The sequence below is a fragment of the Panthera pardus genome, unplaced genomic scaffold, assembly GCF_024362965.1.
Source record: "Panthera pardus isolate Hobbes unplaced genomic scaffold, ASM2436296v1 HiC_scaffold_11, whole genome shotgun sequence".
In the NCBI taxonomy this organism is placed as follows: domain Eukaryota; kingdom Metazoa; phylum Chordata; class Mammalia; order Carnivora; family Felidae; genus Panthera; species Panthera pardus.
The window spans coordinates 10,116,100-10,128,149 of NW_026526666.1; the positions used below are offsets into that span (position 1 = coordinate 10,116,100).

General features: G+C 37.2%; 1 protein-coding gene across 14 annotated transcripts in view; it reads left to right on the forward strand.

Annotated features, from left to right (window-relative positions):
* Positions 1 to 12,050, forward strand: part of PHTF1 (putative homeodomain transcription factor 1) — a 93,815-nt gene that overhangs the window by 48,270 nt on the left and 33,495 nt on the right. For 8 of the 14 annotated variants that reach the window (XR_008418055.1, XR_008418060.1, XR_008418061.1 and 5 more), the window contains exons 14-21: positions 1,848 to 1,976; positions 2,381 to 2,653; positions 3,414 to 3,545; positions 4,056 to 4,142; positions 7,522 to 7,677; positions 8,901 to 8,996; positions 9,437 to 9,562; positions 10,119 to 10,249. Coding sequence is in view for 6 of the 14 variants with exons in the window: in XM_019457887.2 (XP_019313432.1) it covers positions 1,848 to 1,976; positions 2,381 to 2,653; positions 3,414 to 3,545; positions 4,056 to 4,142; positions 7,522 to 7,677; positions 8,901 to 8,996; positions 9,437 to 9,562; positions 10,119 to 10,139 (1,020 nt within the window). In the remaining 8 variants the exon portion in view is untranslated. Of the gene's footprint in view, positions 1 to 1,847; positions 1,977 to 2,380; positions 2,654 to 3,413; positions 3,546 to 4,055; positions 4,143 to 7,521; positions 7,678 to 8,900; positions 8,997 to 9,436; positions 9,563 to 10,118; positions 10,643 to 12,050 lie in introns of those variants that run through there. The other 6 variants (XM_019457887.2, XM_019457889.2, XM_019457888.2 and 3 more) reach the window with 1 other exon arrangement.

Sequence of the window (12,050 nt, forward strand, 5' to 3'; positions counted from 1 at the left end):
TCAGAGTGATTGTTAACTTCATGAGAGAGCTTTCTCCACTGCTGGATAGATTGAATGGTTAAGAAGTGATTCTCAAATCAACATTTCAGATGTTTGGTGACAATGATCATGATTCTTCCTTTTTTTGTTGTTCTTTAGGCTAAATATTTCCACAGTGATCTACAAATACTGGATTCTGGATATTCATTTGTTTAATCATTGAATTTTCTTGATTCTAGGATACCATTGATTTAGGTTACACATTTTCATAAAAAAATCCTGCTTCATTAAATGTATACAATTTTTTAAAACTAACCAGAAACAACATACATTTTCTTATTAAAGCTTTAAGCTTCTTTCAATTTTGCTGTCAAAGTTTGAATCTAAATATTCTTTACATTTAGTCTGAAGATTCATCTAAATTACATTAGCCCTCAGTAGTTATACATGACATCCTGATAATCTTGACCTCCTTTGCACTTTTGGGATTTTCAGTATAATTTTAAGGCATATATAAGCATAATTAGGTAACATGAAACCATATCAAAAGGAATTCATCATTTCCCAATTACCCTATCCATCCTGTTCTTCCTTTATCCCCATATTTTTGAATGCCACCACTGACCGCCTGAGGCAGAAACCTTGGAGTAGTTCTTTTTTTTTTTTTTTTTTTAAGTTTATTTACTTTTTTTGTTTTTTTTAAGTTTGTTTACTTTTGAGAGAGACAGAGACAGCGTGAGTCGGGGAGGAGCAGAGAGAGAGGGCGAGAGAAAGAATCCCAAGCGGGCTCTGTGCCACCAGCACAGAACCCAATGTGGGGCTCAAACTCACGGACTCATGAAATCATGACCTGAGCCAAAACCAAGAGTTGGATGCCTAACCGACTCAACCACCCAGGTGCCCCATCCTTGGAGTGGTTCTTGACCCCACCCTCTCTAGTGTGTTACTAATATGTCCTCTTGACTCCACTGAATATCTGTGTCTGTCTACTTGTGTCTCCCCTGCTTGGGGTGGACCATCATTGGCTGCTATCTGGATCATTATAGCAGCTTCTGTGGGCCTGCTCCCTTTGCTTTTCCATGCTGCAGCTGGAATGATGCCATTCCCCTTAAAATCTTTTAATTGCTTTCCCTCCTCCATTGGGATTATTTGCTTGTTTGTTTGTTTGTTTCTTTCTTATGTTTATTTATTTATTTTGAGATTGAGAGCATGAGCAGGGGAGGGGCAGAGAGAGAGGGAGAGAAAGAGTATCCCGAGCGGGCTCCACACTGTCAGCGCAGAGCCCGACCTGGGGCTCAAACCCACGAACCGTGAGATCGTGACCCGAGCCAAAACCAAGAGTCGGACACTTAACCTACTGAGCCACCAGGCACCCCTGTCCTCTTGAGCTTTTTATGCTTTTCTGTGTCCTGATTAGACCAGAGAAAGGCTTAACTCCTCAGTTATTCATGCAACTTGTAAGGCCTATTAGCAGCTCTCCTAGCTAATTTCCTGCTACCTCCAGTATAGTCATGCTGCTCTAGAAATACTTTCCTTCTTAACATGCCATGAATACACCAAGCTTATCTTCCCTTCCACACATTTAGAGAGGGAAGCCAGGCCACCTTGGAGATCATGGAATCCTAGTTTCCATCATTACAGAAGACATTTAGCCTCTCTCTAGGTAAGAAAATATCTTAGTGAAGAAAAAAGGACCAGAGATCAGCATGATGGAGGTTTGTCATTGGTATTGAGCTCTGTGAAGGAGAGAATAGAATGATGAGGTCTAACACTGGCAACTGTGGCCTGGGAGCTGGACAATGGGGAGAAAATCCAACTGAGGGAAGAAATAAAGGTGGATGAAAATAGTTTTATATTTTTCTTTTTAGAACCACTTATTCTGGCTTCAGAACTCAAGTCCTGCCTCTGATCGAGTTAGTGCAATAATCTGGGAAGGGAATGAGTGCAAAAAGATGGATATGTCTGTGTTGGAAATAAGTGGCATCATCATGAGCAGGGTAAGATTTCATAAGTTTTCAGCTTTTTTGAAAAACCTGTTTATGATCAGCTGTTCATTGGCTGTATTCAGTGATCAAAGCACTGACTCAGCTTTTGAAACATGAATATATATATATTTTTAATTTTTGTGGTTAGTGGCTTTACTTGGTAGTATATATTTTTTTTATTACAAAGTTCTCTGAACATGATCAGTTATTCAGGTATACTCTATGAATGTTCCTTATCTAAGCCTAATTTTTAATAAAATCTAAGAGTCATAAATCTATACGTCATTTTTCTTTGGACTTCTTTTAGATTCGAAACAGATTTAGGTTTTAATAATCTAAATAGTAGTTGATAAAAACTGCTTCATAACTCCATTTAACTGTGTAATAACGATGCGACGTTTTAAATTAATTCCCAGGTTAATGCATATCAGCAAGGAGTAGGTTATCAGATGCTGGGAAATGTCGTCACCATTGGATTAGCATTTTTCCCTTTTTTACATCGACTTTTCCGTGAGAAGAGTTTTGACCAGCTAAAGTCTATTTCAGCTGAGGAGATCATGACTCTCTTTTGTGGGGCACCACCTGTTACACCTATTATTATTTTGTCTATGATTAATTTTTTTGAACGATTGTGTCTTACTTGGATTTTTTTTTTCATGATGTGTGTGGCGGAAAGAACATATAAACAGGTCAGTAGCAAATTAAGTTTCTCGCCTCTGCTTTTGTATATGATATTCCACTGAGTTGTTTTTGTTCTATTGATTTGTTCTCTCTCCAGAAGTTAATGTGGACAATGAAGGATTGATGAGCAAACTTTTGGTGTTTGTGGGTTTAACACTTGTGATATCGATTAATCACAACATGTTGTAATCTGAGATTTCGCTGAGCTAACGGGTAGGAATAAGTGGCTTAGGCAGAGAGTGAGCCTAGCTGACTGCATAGCACCTGTGTCTCAATACTGCACTTGTTTGCCCATAACATATGTAGTAATTCTCAAAGTGAAAATGTTTCCGTAGACAATGGTTAAGTGAGAAATAAATGTATTGAATTTCGGTAAGAATGAAGAATTGGAGACTTGATATGTCTTCATGTCCAAAAAAAATGTGATTTTGAATGGAAATTTAATTTGGAACTAAACCAGAATTCAGGTAAACAATTTTGTTTGTGAGGTCGGGGATTCACAAAGGTCTCCAAAGAATATTCCTTGAGAATGTCAAGTGTACCATATTACAAAGGCATATATACAAAGACATTACTATAGAATATGATTTGGAAGTAACAGGATAATGAGCTATTAGCTTAGTCTAAGTGATCACTGATTAGAATTTCATCCGTTTATTATTTTTTATATGCTTCCAATATATGGGAATATTATTTACAATTATATAAACATATACTCAGAGACAAACATGTATATTTTACTTTGTGATTTTTTTAAACCTCCTCTAGAGATTTTTATTTGCAAAACTCTTCAGCCATATTACTTCTGCCAGGAAGGCTAGGAAATATGAAATACCTCATTTCAGACTTAAAAAGGTGGAGAACATTAAGATATGGTTATCACTGCGCTCCTTTCTCAAGGTGAGTTTCATTTGACGATGGAATATGTGCAGGAATATGCAGAAAGCATGCTCACTGAAATTTCTGGCAGCAGATACTCAATGGGCAGTGTAGTTAGTTCTGTGAACCAGACAGATCATATCAGTGGCTGACAGACGTGGACAGCAAGTTGGAAATGATCTATCTGCTAAGGTATTAGAGGGGAGTAAATGAGAGCTTAGGAAGGGAAAAGAAAATCTAAATTCCTAGGGCAGAGTGATAAGTTGAAAATTGCATCTTTTTCTGACTTTTTGGAAAATATTTTAGCTGAAAATACATTTGTGAATAACTCACACCCTTAACTTGGAACAGCATGAATTTCAATGCTTAAAATTAAACGTGTCCAAACTATGTTAAAATACTGGGCTAGAAACTCCTTATAAACATTTATTTTCACATTAATGTTGTAAAACTCAGAATGTGAATGATTTGAGGGCCACTGTTGTCTCTAAGTGTAATCTTAAATATTAACCTATATGTCTCACTCCACAGAGACGGGGTCCACAGCGCTCAGTTGATGTCGTTGTATCTTCAGTCTTCTTACTGACACTTTCCATTGCTTTCATTTGTTGTGCCCAGGTAAACATTTCATATCTGTTGTAATGAAAAATGGAAATTCTAATAAGGTTCACTATCTGTTTTAGATGTGTGTGTGTGTGTGTGTGTGTGCGTGTGTGTGTATGACAGAAATTTATTTCTCAGGATCAAGGCACCAGCATGCTATTTTGAATACTTAATTTTACTTACTTTTGAAATCAGAATAAAATAATTCTGAATCCTTTAAGATTCTAAGATGACTCTAATTTTAATTGGCAGTTTTTGATAATAAAGCTATCATACCACAAGGGTTACAAAATAGTGATTTTTCTAACACCATCTTTACTTCCACATCTGTCAGTTGTCACTCTGTGGTTGACCTTTCCTTTGTTTCTTCTTGGTTTCATTATGGACTCATATATTCTGATTTTTACCCAATAGATTATAACCCATTTGGGTAAATCTATTGGGTATAATCTATTTACTCTATTTATTCTGATGTCTAAATTGTCCCAGATTTGGCCAGTGAGAGACCCTTGAAGCCCCTTCCTGCATACTTTTGATGGGTCCCTGTACCTTTTTTTTTTGGGTAAGGGGGTACTTCTGTGCTTTCTTCATTATAAGAAGTTATAGCCGTAGCTTGTAGTGTTCCATTTATTGAGTTCTAACTTAATTCTACTGTGTTCAGAGAACGTATTCTGAATGTCTTTACTCCTTTGAAATTTGTAGAGGCTTGCTTTATTATCTGGCATATGGTCAGTTTCATTAACTCTCCATCAGCACTTTGAAAGAACTTGTATTCTGTTGTCTTGGGGAGCAATGTCCTCGCTAGGTAAATTAGTCCAAGTTTATTTGTTCCATTGCTGGCATCTTCTATATCCTTACTCATGTTTTTTTCGTCTGCTTATTCTGTCGACCATTGACAGAGGTGTGTTCACGTCTACTGTGATGGTGGATCCAAGACCTGAGCTGAGATCAAGAGTCAGATGCTTACCCAACTGAGCCACCCAGGCACCCCTCTTTAGTCTTTTTTAACCTGGAAAAGTGTCAGGCTTAATCTTTCATGACCTTTTGAAATGTCTCTGATTCTAATGTTTCTTAACCTAAAGTCTGCTCTATTTGATATTAATTTAACCACACCAGCTGTCTTTTGATTCGTTTTTGCATATTATATCTTTGTCCACCCTTTCATTTATTTTGTCTTCATATTTGAGTCATGGCTTCTGTAATCAGCATATCCTTTTTTTGGTTGTTTGTTCCTTAATCCAGCTTCACAGTCTTAGTGTTTTAGATTGTCTGGCTCATTTACATTTAATGTAATTACCACAAATACAAATACTGTTTATTTCTTATTTGGTCTACCTGTTAAATTTTCTTTCTCTCTCCTTTCTTGGCATCTTTTATGAATCAAGTATTCTGTAATATTCCATTTAATCCTCTTTGTTAACGTGTTATATGTTCTTTCACTACTTGTTATATGTGCTTTTACCTCAGAGATTGCAACATACATCCTTAGCTTATTATAGTCTAATAAAGTATTAATTTCTGCTTCCTTGATAATGCTAGGACCTTAGAACACTTTATCTCATTTATCCATTCACCCATTATTAGTATCCTTACTTAAAATTTTACATATATTTTCTTGTATTTATTTGACTTATTTCTTTAAGTAGGCTCCACACCCAATGTGAGGCTCAAATTACAACCCTGAAATCAAGAGTTGCATGCTCTACTGACTGAGCTAGCCAGGCACCCCAAATTTTACATATGTTTTAAACCCACAAGATATAATGATTATTTTTTGTATTCAGTTATTCATTTATATTTACCTACACATTTACCCTTTTCATTGCTTTTCATTAGTTCTTGCATTTCTGTGTTTTTTTCTGGGATTTTTTTCTTCCTGTTTGAAGAATCTGGTTATGAATTCTGTTCTAGTATGTTTGAAAATGTCTTTTATCGCTTTCTTGTTTAAAGGATGTTTTCACTGAGTATGCATTTCTAGGTTGCCAATTACTTTCAATACTTTTGGGATTCGGTTACCTTTTGATTTCCGTGTTTTATCTTGAGAAGTCAGCTGTTAGTTTTATTTGCTGCTCTTTTAAAGGTAATGTCCTTTTTCTCTGTTTTTTTTTTAATTTTTTTTTTCTTTCAATTTTTAAAATTTACTTATTCTGAAAGACAGAGAACATGCGTGGGAGTGGCAGAGTGAGAGAATCCCAAGCATGCCCCGCACCATCAGTGCAAAGCCCGATGTGGGGCTCGAACTCATGAACCATGAGATCATGAGCTGAGCTGAAACCAAGAGCTGGACGATTAACCAGCCGAGCCACCCATGCACCCCTTCTCTGGCTGGTTTTAAGAGTTTTTCTTTGTGTTTGATTTTATAGCCGCTTGGCTGTGGTTTGTGTGTTATATATTGCCACACAACAAACCACCCTGCTGAAGAGGTGGGCCTAGGTTGCTACTAACTGTTACTTTCCTACTCTAGTTATAACTGATTGGGAGGGGTGAACACCTGACCCAGACTAAGCCAAACGTATTTAGAAATTTAGAAATTAGAATTTAGAAATTTTAGAAATTAGGACTGAAAACCTGAGATATCACTGGTGGCCTTTGGAGAAGAGAGGGTCAGTAGGGGTCAGTGGGGCCAGTAGGGTGTTATGGGAAACCAAAGCTGGAGCGAGCCAAACTTGCAGGGAGCAGTAAACAAGTGTCATGCAAAGCAACAGAATTAACTAAGAGGAGTGGAGATGGGAGCCCAAATGGCCCTTGAGGAAGAGAGACAGAGAGGGGAGCTGCGCTGTGACTCCCTGGTTTCAAAAGGCCAGCATTTGGTTTCTGTGAGGATTCTCTGTATATTTTCCAGTGTGTTCCACTTTACCTCAGGCTGGCTTGAGTAAATTTTGAAGCAAACAAAAAACACAACTTTTGCTAGCAAACTTGACACGTAATAATAGACATTTGATAAATGGTAGCTGCTGCTGCTGCTGTTACTTGGATCCTAAAATGGAGTAAAGAATTGATCCTCAGGGTTTTCGAGTCATACCAGTAGGATGGGCCACATGTCTTAGGAAGGCCTACTGGTGATAATGCAAATTTAACACTTTGAAAAACGGTCACCATATAATTGTGAGTGGGCACATGAGTGGTTAAAAGGCTGGAAATGTGTTTGTCTGATTTTACTTCTATGTTTTCCTCCTTTGCTACTTCCTCCTTTGCTGTCTGGAAAAAGTCTAGGAAACCTAGAGAAATAGGTAGGGATTAGTTAAATAGATAAGGCTTTATATGAGTATTAAAATTCTGCTTTGAGTATAAAATATTGGTAACTTGTAAATCTTTTTAAGTTGCTAGAGTAAAGGAGTAATTATAGATTTTGAGACAAATGAAAAATCTAACTTTTTGTCGGTTCTTTGTATAGGTTCTGCAAGGGCATAAAACTTTCCTGAATGATGCTTATAATTGGGAGTTTTTGATCTGGGAAACAGCTTTACTACTTTTCTTACTGCGTCTGGCCTCATTGGGGTCTGAAACCAATAAGAAATACAGCAATGTTTCAATATTACTTACGGAACAGGTAACAATTGGTCCTTGTTAATTTAGTTCTGTGGTTAGAGATGGCATAAGATTTGTGCAGAAGATTCAGGGTTGAGTCTAGATTTAGCACTTTCTAGCTATATGACCTTACAGGTGACTTTGCTACTATATAATTATTTCCTCCTTATAAAATGAGGGTTTATAATCTTCCCCACCAGCTCCCAGGATTGTAAGAATTAAGATCTAATGGATTGAAAGTAGTTTGTATATTATAAAGGTATCTTTATTTGTGATAATGGAGCATGCTTTAAGTCTCATATTCTGCATCAAGTATTAGATCTTTATAGTACTTGTCACTTAAGCATGTTTTTAATAAGCTCTTGAATTTCTTCTGTATCAGCCATACATTCAAAGTTTAGAAAATACTTTCTCTTTAGTATGGGAATAGATATTAAGACTGGGAAATGTTTCTTATAAAGACAGAGTAGTATAAAGGGTTTTGTTTTTTTTTTTTTTTTTTTGGTTTTGGTTTTGATTTCATGGTTATCCATAAGTTTTACATAAATACATTTGGTATCATTAGATTTTCTTCTTTTGCCTGAGAATTATAGTGGGAGAATATTTCCATAGGAGAAAAAATAAAGAACTAACAAGTTAAAAGCAGCTTTCTTCTTATGTTTCATTAATGTTTAATGAGGATGTTATATTATGTGGGTGTCACCAAAATGAGTAGGTAGAGCTTTTGAACTTAAAAAGTTCACATGTTAACTGTTAAGTTATAATTAACATTACACTTTTCATTGTTTTGATAGTTAAATTGCTTCATATTTACTTAAAAAAAATTTTTTTTAACGTTTATTTTATTTTTGAAGGAGAGAGAGAGAGAGTGTGAGTGGGGGAGGGTCAGAGAGAGAGGGAGACACAGAATCCGAAGCAGGCTCCAGGCTCTGAGCTGTCAGCACAGAGCCCAACGCAGGGCTCGAACTCACGGACTGTGAGATCATGACCTGAGCGAAGTCGGACGCTTAACCGACTGAGCCACCCACGCGCCCCTACTTTTTTTTTATTCACGAACTGGCTTTTCTTTGTCAGATGTGACTGCGTGGTCTGGACAGTAGGGTATGTGACATATGTGTTTTGTAGAAATAACTGCAGGAATTTTCAGATTTATTTTATTTGAAAATATTACTTTCGAATCTGCCAAACTTAGTACAGTATATCTTTTTCTGTGACATTTGCCTTGATCTCTCTTTTTTTCCTTAGATTAATTTATATCTTAAGATGGAAAAAAAGCCTAATAAGAAAGAACAGCTTACTCTAGTAAATAATGTATTAAAGCTGTCCACCAAGTTATTGAAAGTAAGTAATATCCTGTGATCTACTTTCACTAGCACTTAAATGAAATCAATGCTGTACTTATTGGAGAAGACCCTCGTAACAGATGGCTGCTGGGCTGTGTACATTCACAATGTCAAGTTGATAGTTTTGGGTTCCTGACTATGTAAGAAAAAATTTCCCATCTTGTTATCCAGGTTCTGATGATTGCTGATGTCTGTCACATTTTTCAAATTATATTTAAAAAAAAAAAATTCACAACATACTGCTTGAACCCACCTTTAAACACTTAGCTAGTGGAAAGTAGGTGAGAGTCCATTATAGGTCTTTTGAAAGCAGCTGTTGAACATGAAGGAAGGCCTTACACACTCATCCGTACCCAAGACCTAAAAACCAGCCCAGAAATCACTGGTGGCCATCGATAGGCCATGTATTTCATCTCCATTCTTTCATGTTTTTTGTAGGAGCTGGACACACCATTTAGACTCTATGGACTGACAATGAATCCCTTAATCTACAATATCACACGAGTAGTTATCCTTTCTGCTGTCTCAGGTGTTATAAGTGATCTTCTAGGATTTAATATAAGAGTAAGTGTGACTAGTACTCTGTGGCATCTGCTTTAGTCTTACTAAATATAATAATCCTCGCTCTTCGCCCTGTGTGTGTGTGTGTGTGTGTGTGTGTGTGTGTGTGTGCGTGTGTGTGTGTGCGCACGCACATCTGTGATTGGGAGAGAGACAGACAGACTAGGGGACTGGTGTGGAAGTAACTCTTCAAGTAAAGAAATATACGTTTTGATGGCGGTGCACGGGCTAAGTTCTTAGCTTAAGTTTTCTCATTTGACACAAGTACAATAGACTGCTCTTGAACGAAAAATCAAGTTTGAATCTCATGTTAATCTAACAGCATGGGCTGAGGAAGGGTCTGCCTCTGAGAGGCAGAATGAGTGCATACCCAAAACCCGTGAACTGCAGTATGTCATTTTTGACCCTAGGAATTGTTAGATGGTTTTTCATCTATGGTGTTCTAGAGTTGCTACTGTTCTTATGTAAAGGGTTCTTGGTTCATAGTCATGTAAGTGGACCTGTAAACCCCAACTGTTTGTCTTAAAACTAACTTATTTTGGTGATTTTCTTTTCTTAGCTGTGGAAAATTAAGTCATAAGCTGAGTCATGTGCCTGGACTCTCCCCTTGTTGGCACCGGTACTTACCCGTTAAGGAAGGAGACGGCTGCAGAAACCCTGAGATACCTACCTGCTTGTTCACACACAGAGGTGCCCTCAGCTCTGCCTAGTCTTATGAATGGTGTTTTCAGAGGAACAAATCCTTTTCCAACTGGGCATGCATGCCAAAAACTGTGTTTTCATGGTTTTCAAACAATATGAATAGTCAGGAGACTATTGTGTGTTATGGTAACATAAGGGCAACTTTCTAAGCTAGGAAATTGATTTTGGGCATTTCAGTGCTATGACAGTTATATTTACTACAAGTAGTCTTTTGGGTTACTAATGGTAGATGCCCAAAGCATGAAGAAACTATCCTCTATTGGAAGTGGCAAATTCAGTACTTTTTATTAAGTCTATACAATTGGAGATTTCTTTTCTCTAACAAAGATCAAATTTAAACTATTTTAGGTTGAACCCAAATAAAATAACTTTATTGGAGAATTTCAGTTTCTAGGCTTTTTTTGTTGTGGCAGAGAAAAAAAAAACCTTTTAAATTGTGAGTTTCTGCTCAGCTACAGAGAAATTTTAATGAGTTCACAATTCTGAAGTTAATCCTAGTAACTGTGCAGTTGTTGATGAAAGAGTCATGCATATAACATGCCATGTAATTGAGCACGAGGAAGTTTAAGTGTGTGCAGTCCTTCATGTCCATCATACAACATGGTTTCCACACAAATCGTCTGAGCTGTTTCCTATCACAGTACTACGTGATAGCATTAACGGTTTGTTGTACAGCTTTCTTCTTTTTTAAAGTTTATTTTTATTTATTTTGTGAGACAGAGAGCCAGCAGGGGAGGGGCAGAGAAAGAGGGAGACAGAATCCCAAGCAGGCTCTGCAGTGTCAGCGCAGAGCCCAGTGTGGGGCTTGAACTCATCAACTGTGAGATCATGACCTGAGCCAAAATCAAGAGTCAGACGCTCAACTGACTGAGCCATCCAGGCGCCCCTGTTGTACAACTTAACATAGCCAACCCTCAGCACACTTTCAGGTCCGTGGTGTCTGTACTCAGCCAAGCTATGCCTTTGATGATTTGGATTCTCTATCAGCGTCCCCTGTTACACACACGTGTCTACATATGTTCATGAAAATTCTCATAGTCTACATATAATTCTTTTTAAGTTTATCTGCTTTGAAGAATTTCTTGAGGCAAATTGAAAGTCTGAACATTTTAAGGATGAGAATTTATTAATTTTTCTTTTCTTTTTTTAAATTATTTTTTTAACGTTTATTTATTCTTGAGAGAGACAGAGACAGGGTGCCAGCTGGGAAGGGGCAGAGAGAGGCAGACACAGAATTGGAAGCCGGCTCCAGGCTCTGAGCTGTCAGCACAGAGCCCAGTGTGGGGCTCGAACTCACAAACCGTGAGATCATGACCTGAGCTGAAGTCAGCCGCTTACCTGACTGAGCCACCCAGCACCCCAATTTTATCTTATTTTTAATTGAAATACAGTTAACATACAGTGCTATTTGCAGGCATGCATTATAATGTTTCAACAATTTTAGACATTATTCAATGCTCACCACATGATAAGTATACTTTTAATCCCTTTTGTGAATTTTTAAAAGGAAATAATTTAGAAACTTATTACATGTAAAGAATGTACCCACACAAAATCAGTATACCAGTTACACATATTCTAATGTGCAGGAAGATTTTTGAAGTTTAAAGATGAATTTCTCAAGAGTCCCCAGGGATTGAGGTCAGACCTCTCTGGTTTTATATCCTTAGCTCTGCCACTTATTAGCTTCATAATGTAAGACAAATTCCTTAACCTCTTTGCATCTCAATTTATCTGTTGAATGGGGATAACTACCACCTAATAGAGTTTTTAAGGTTGAATGAGATTA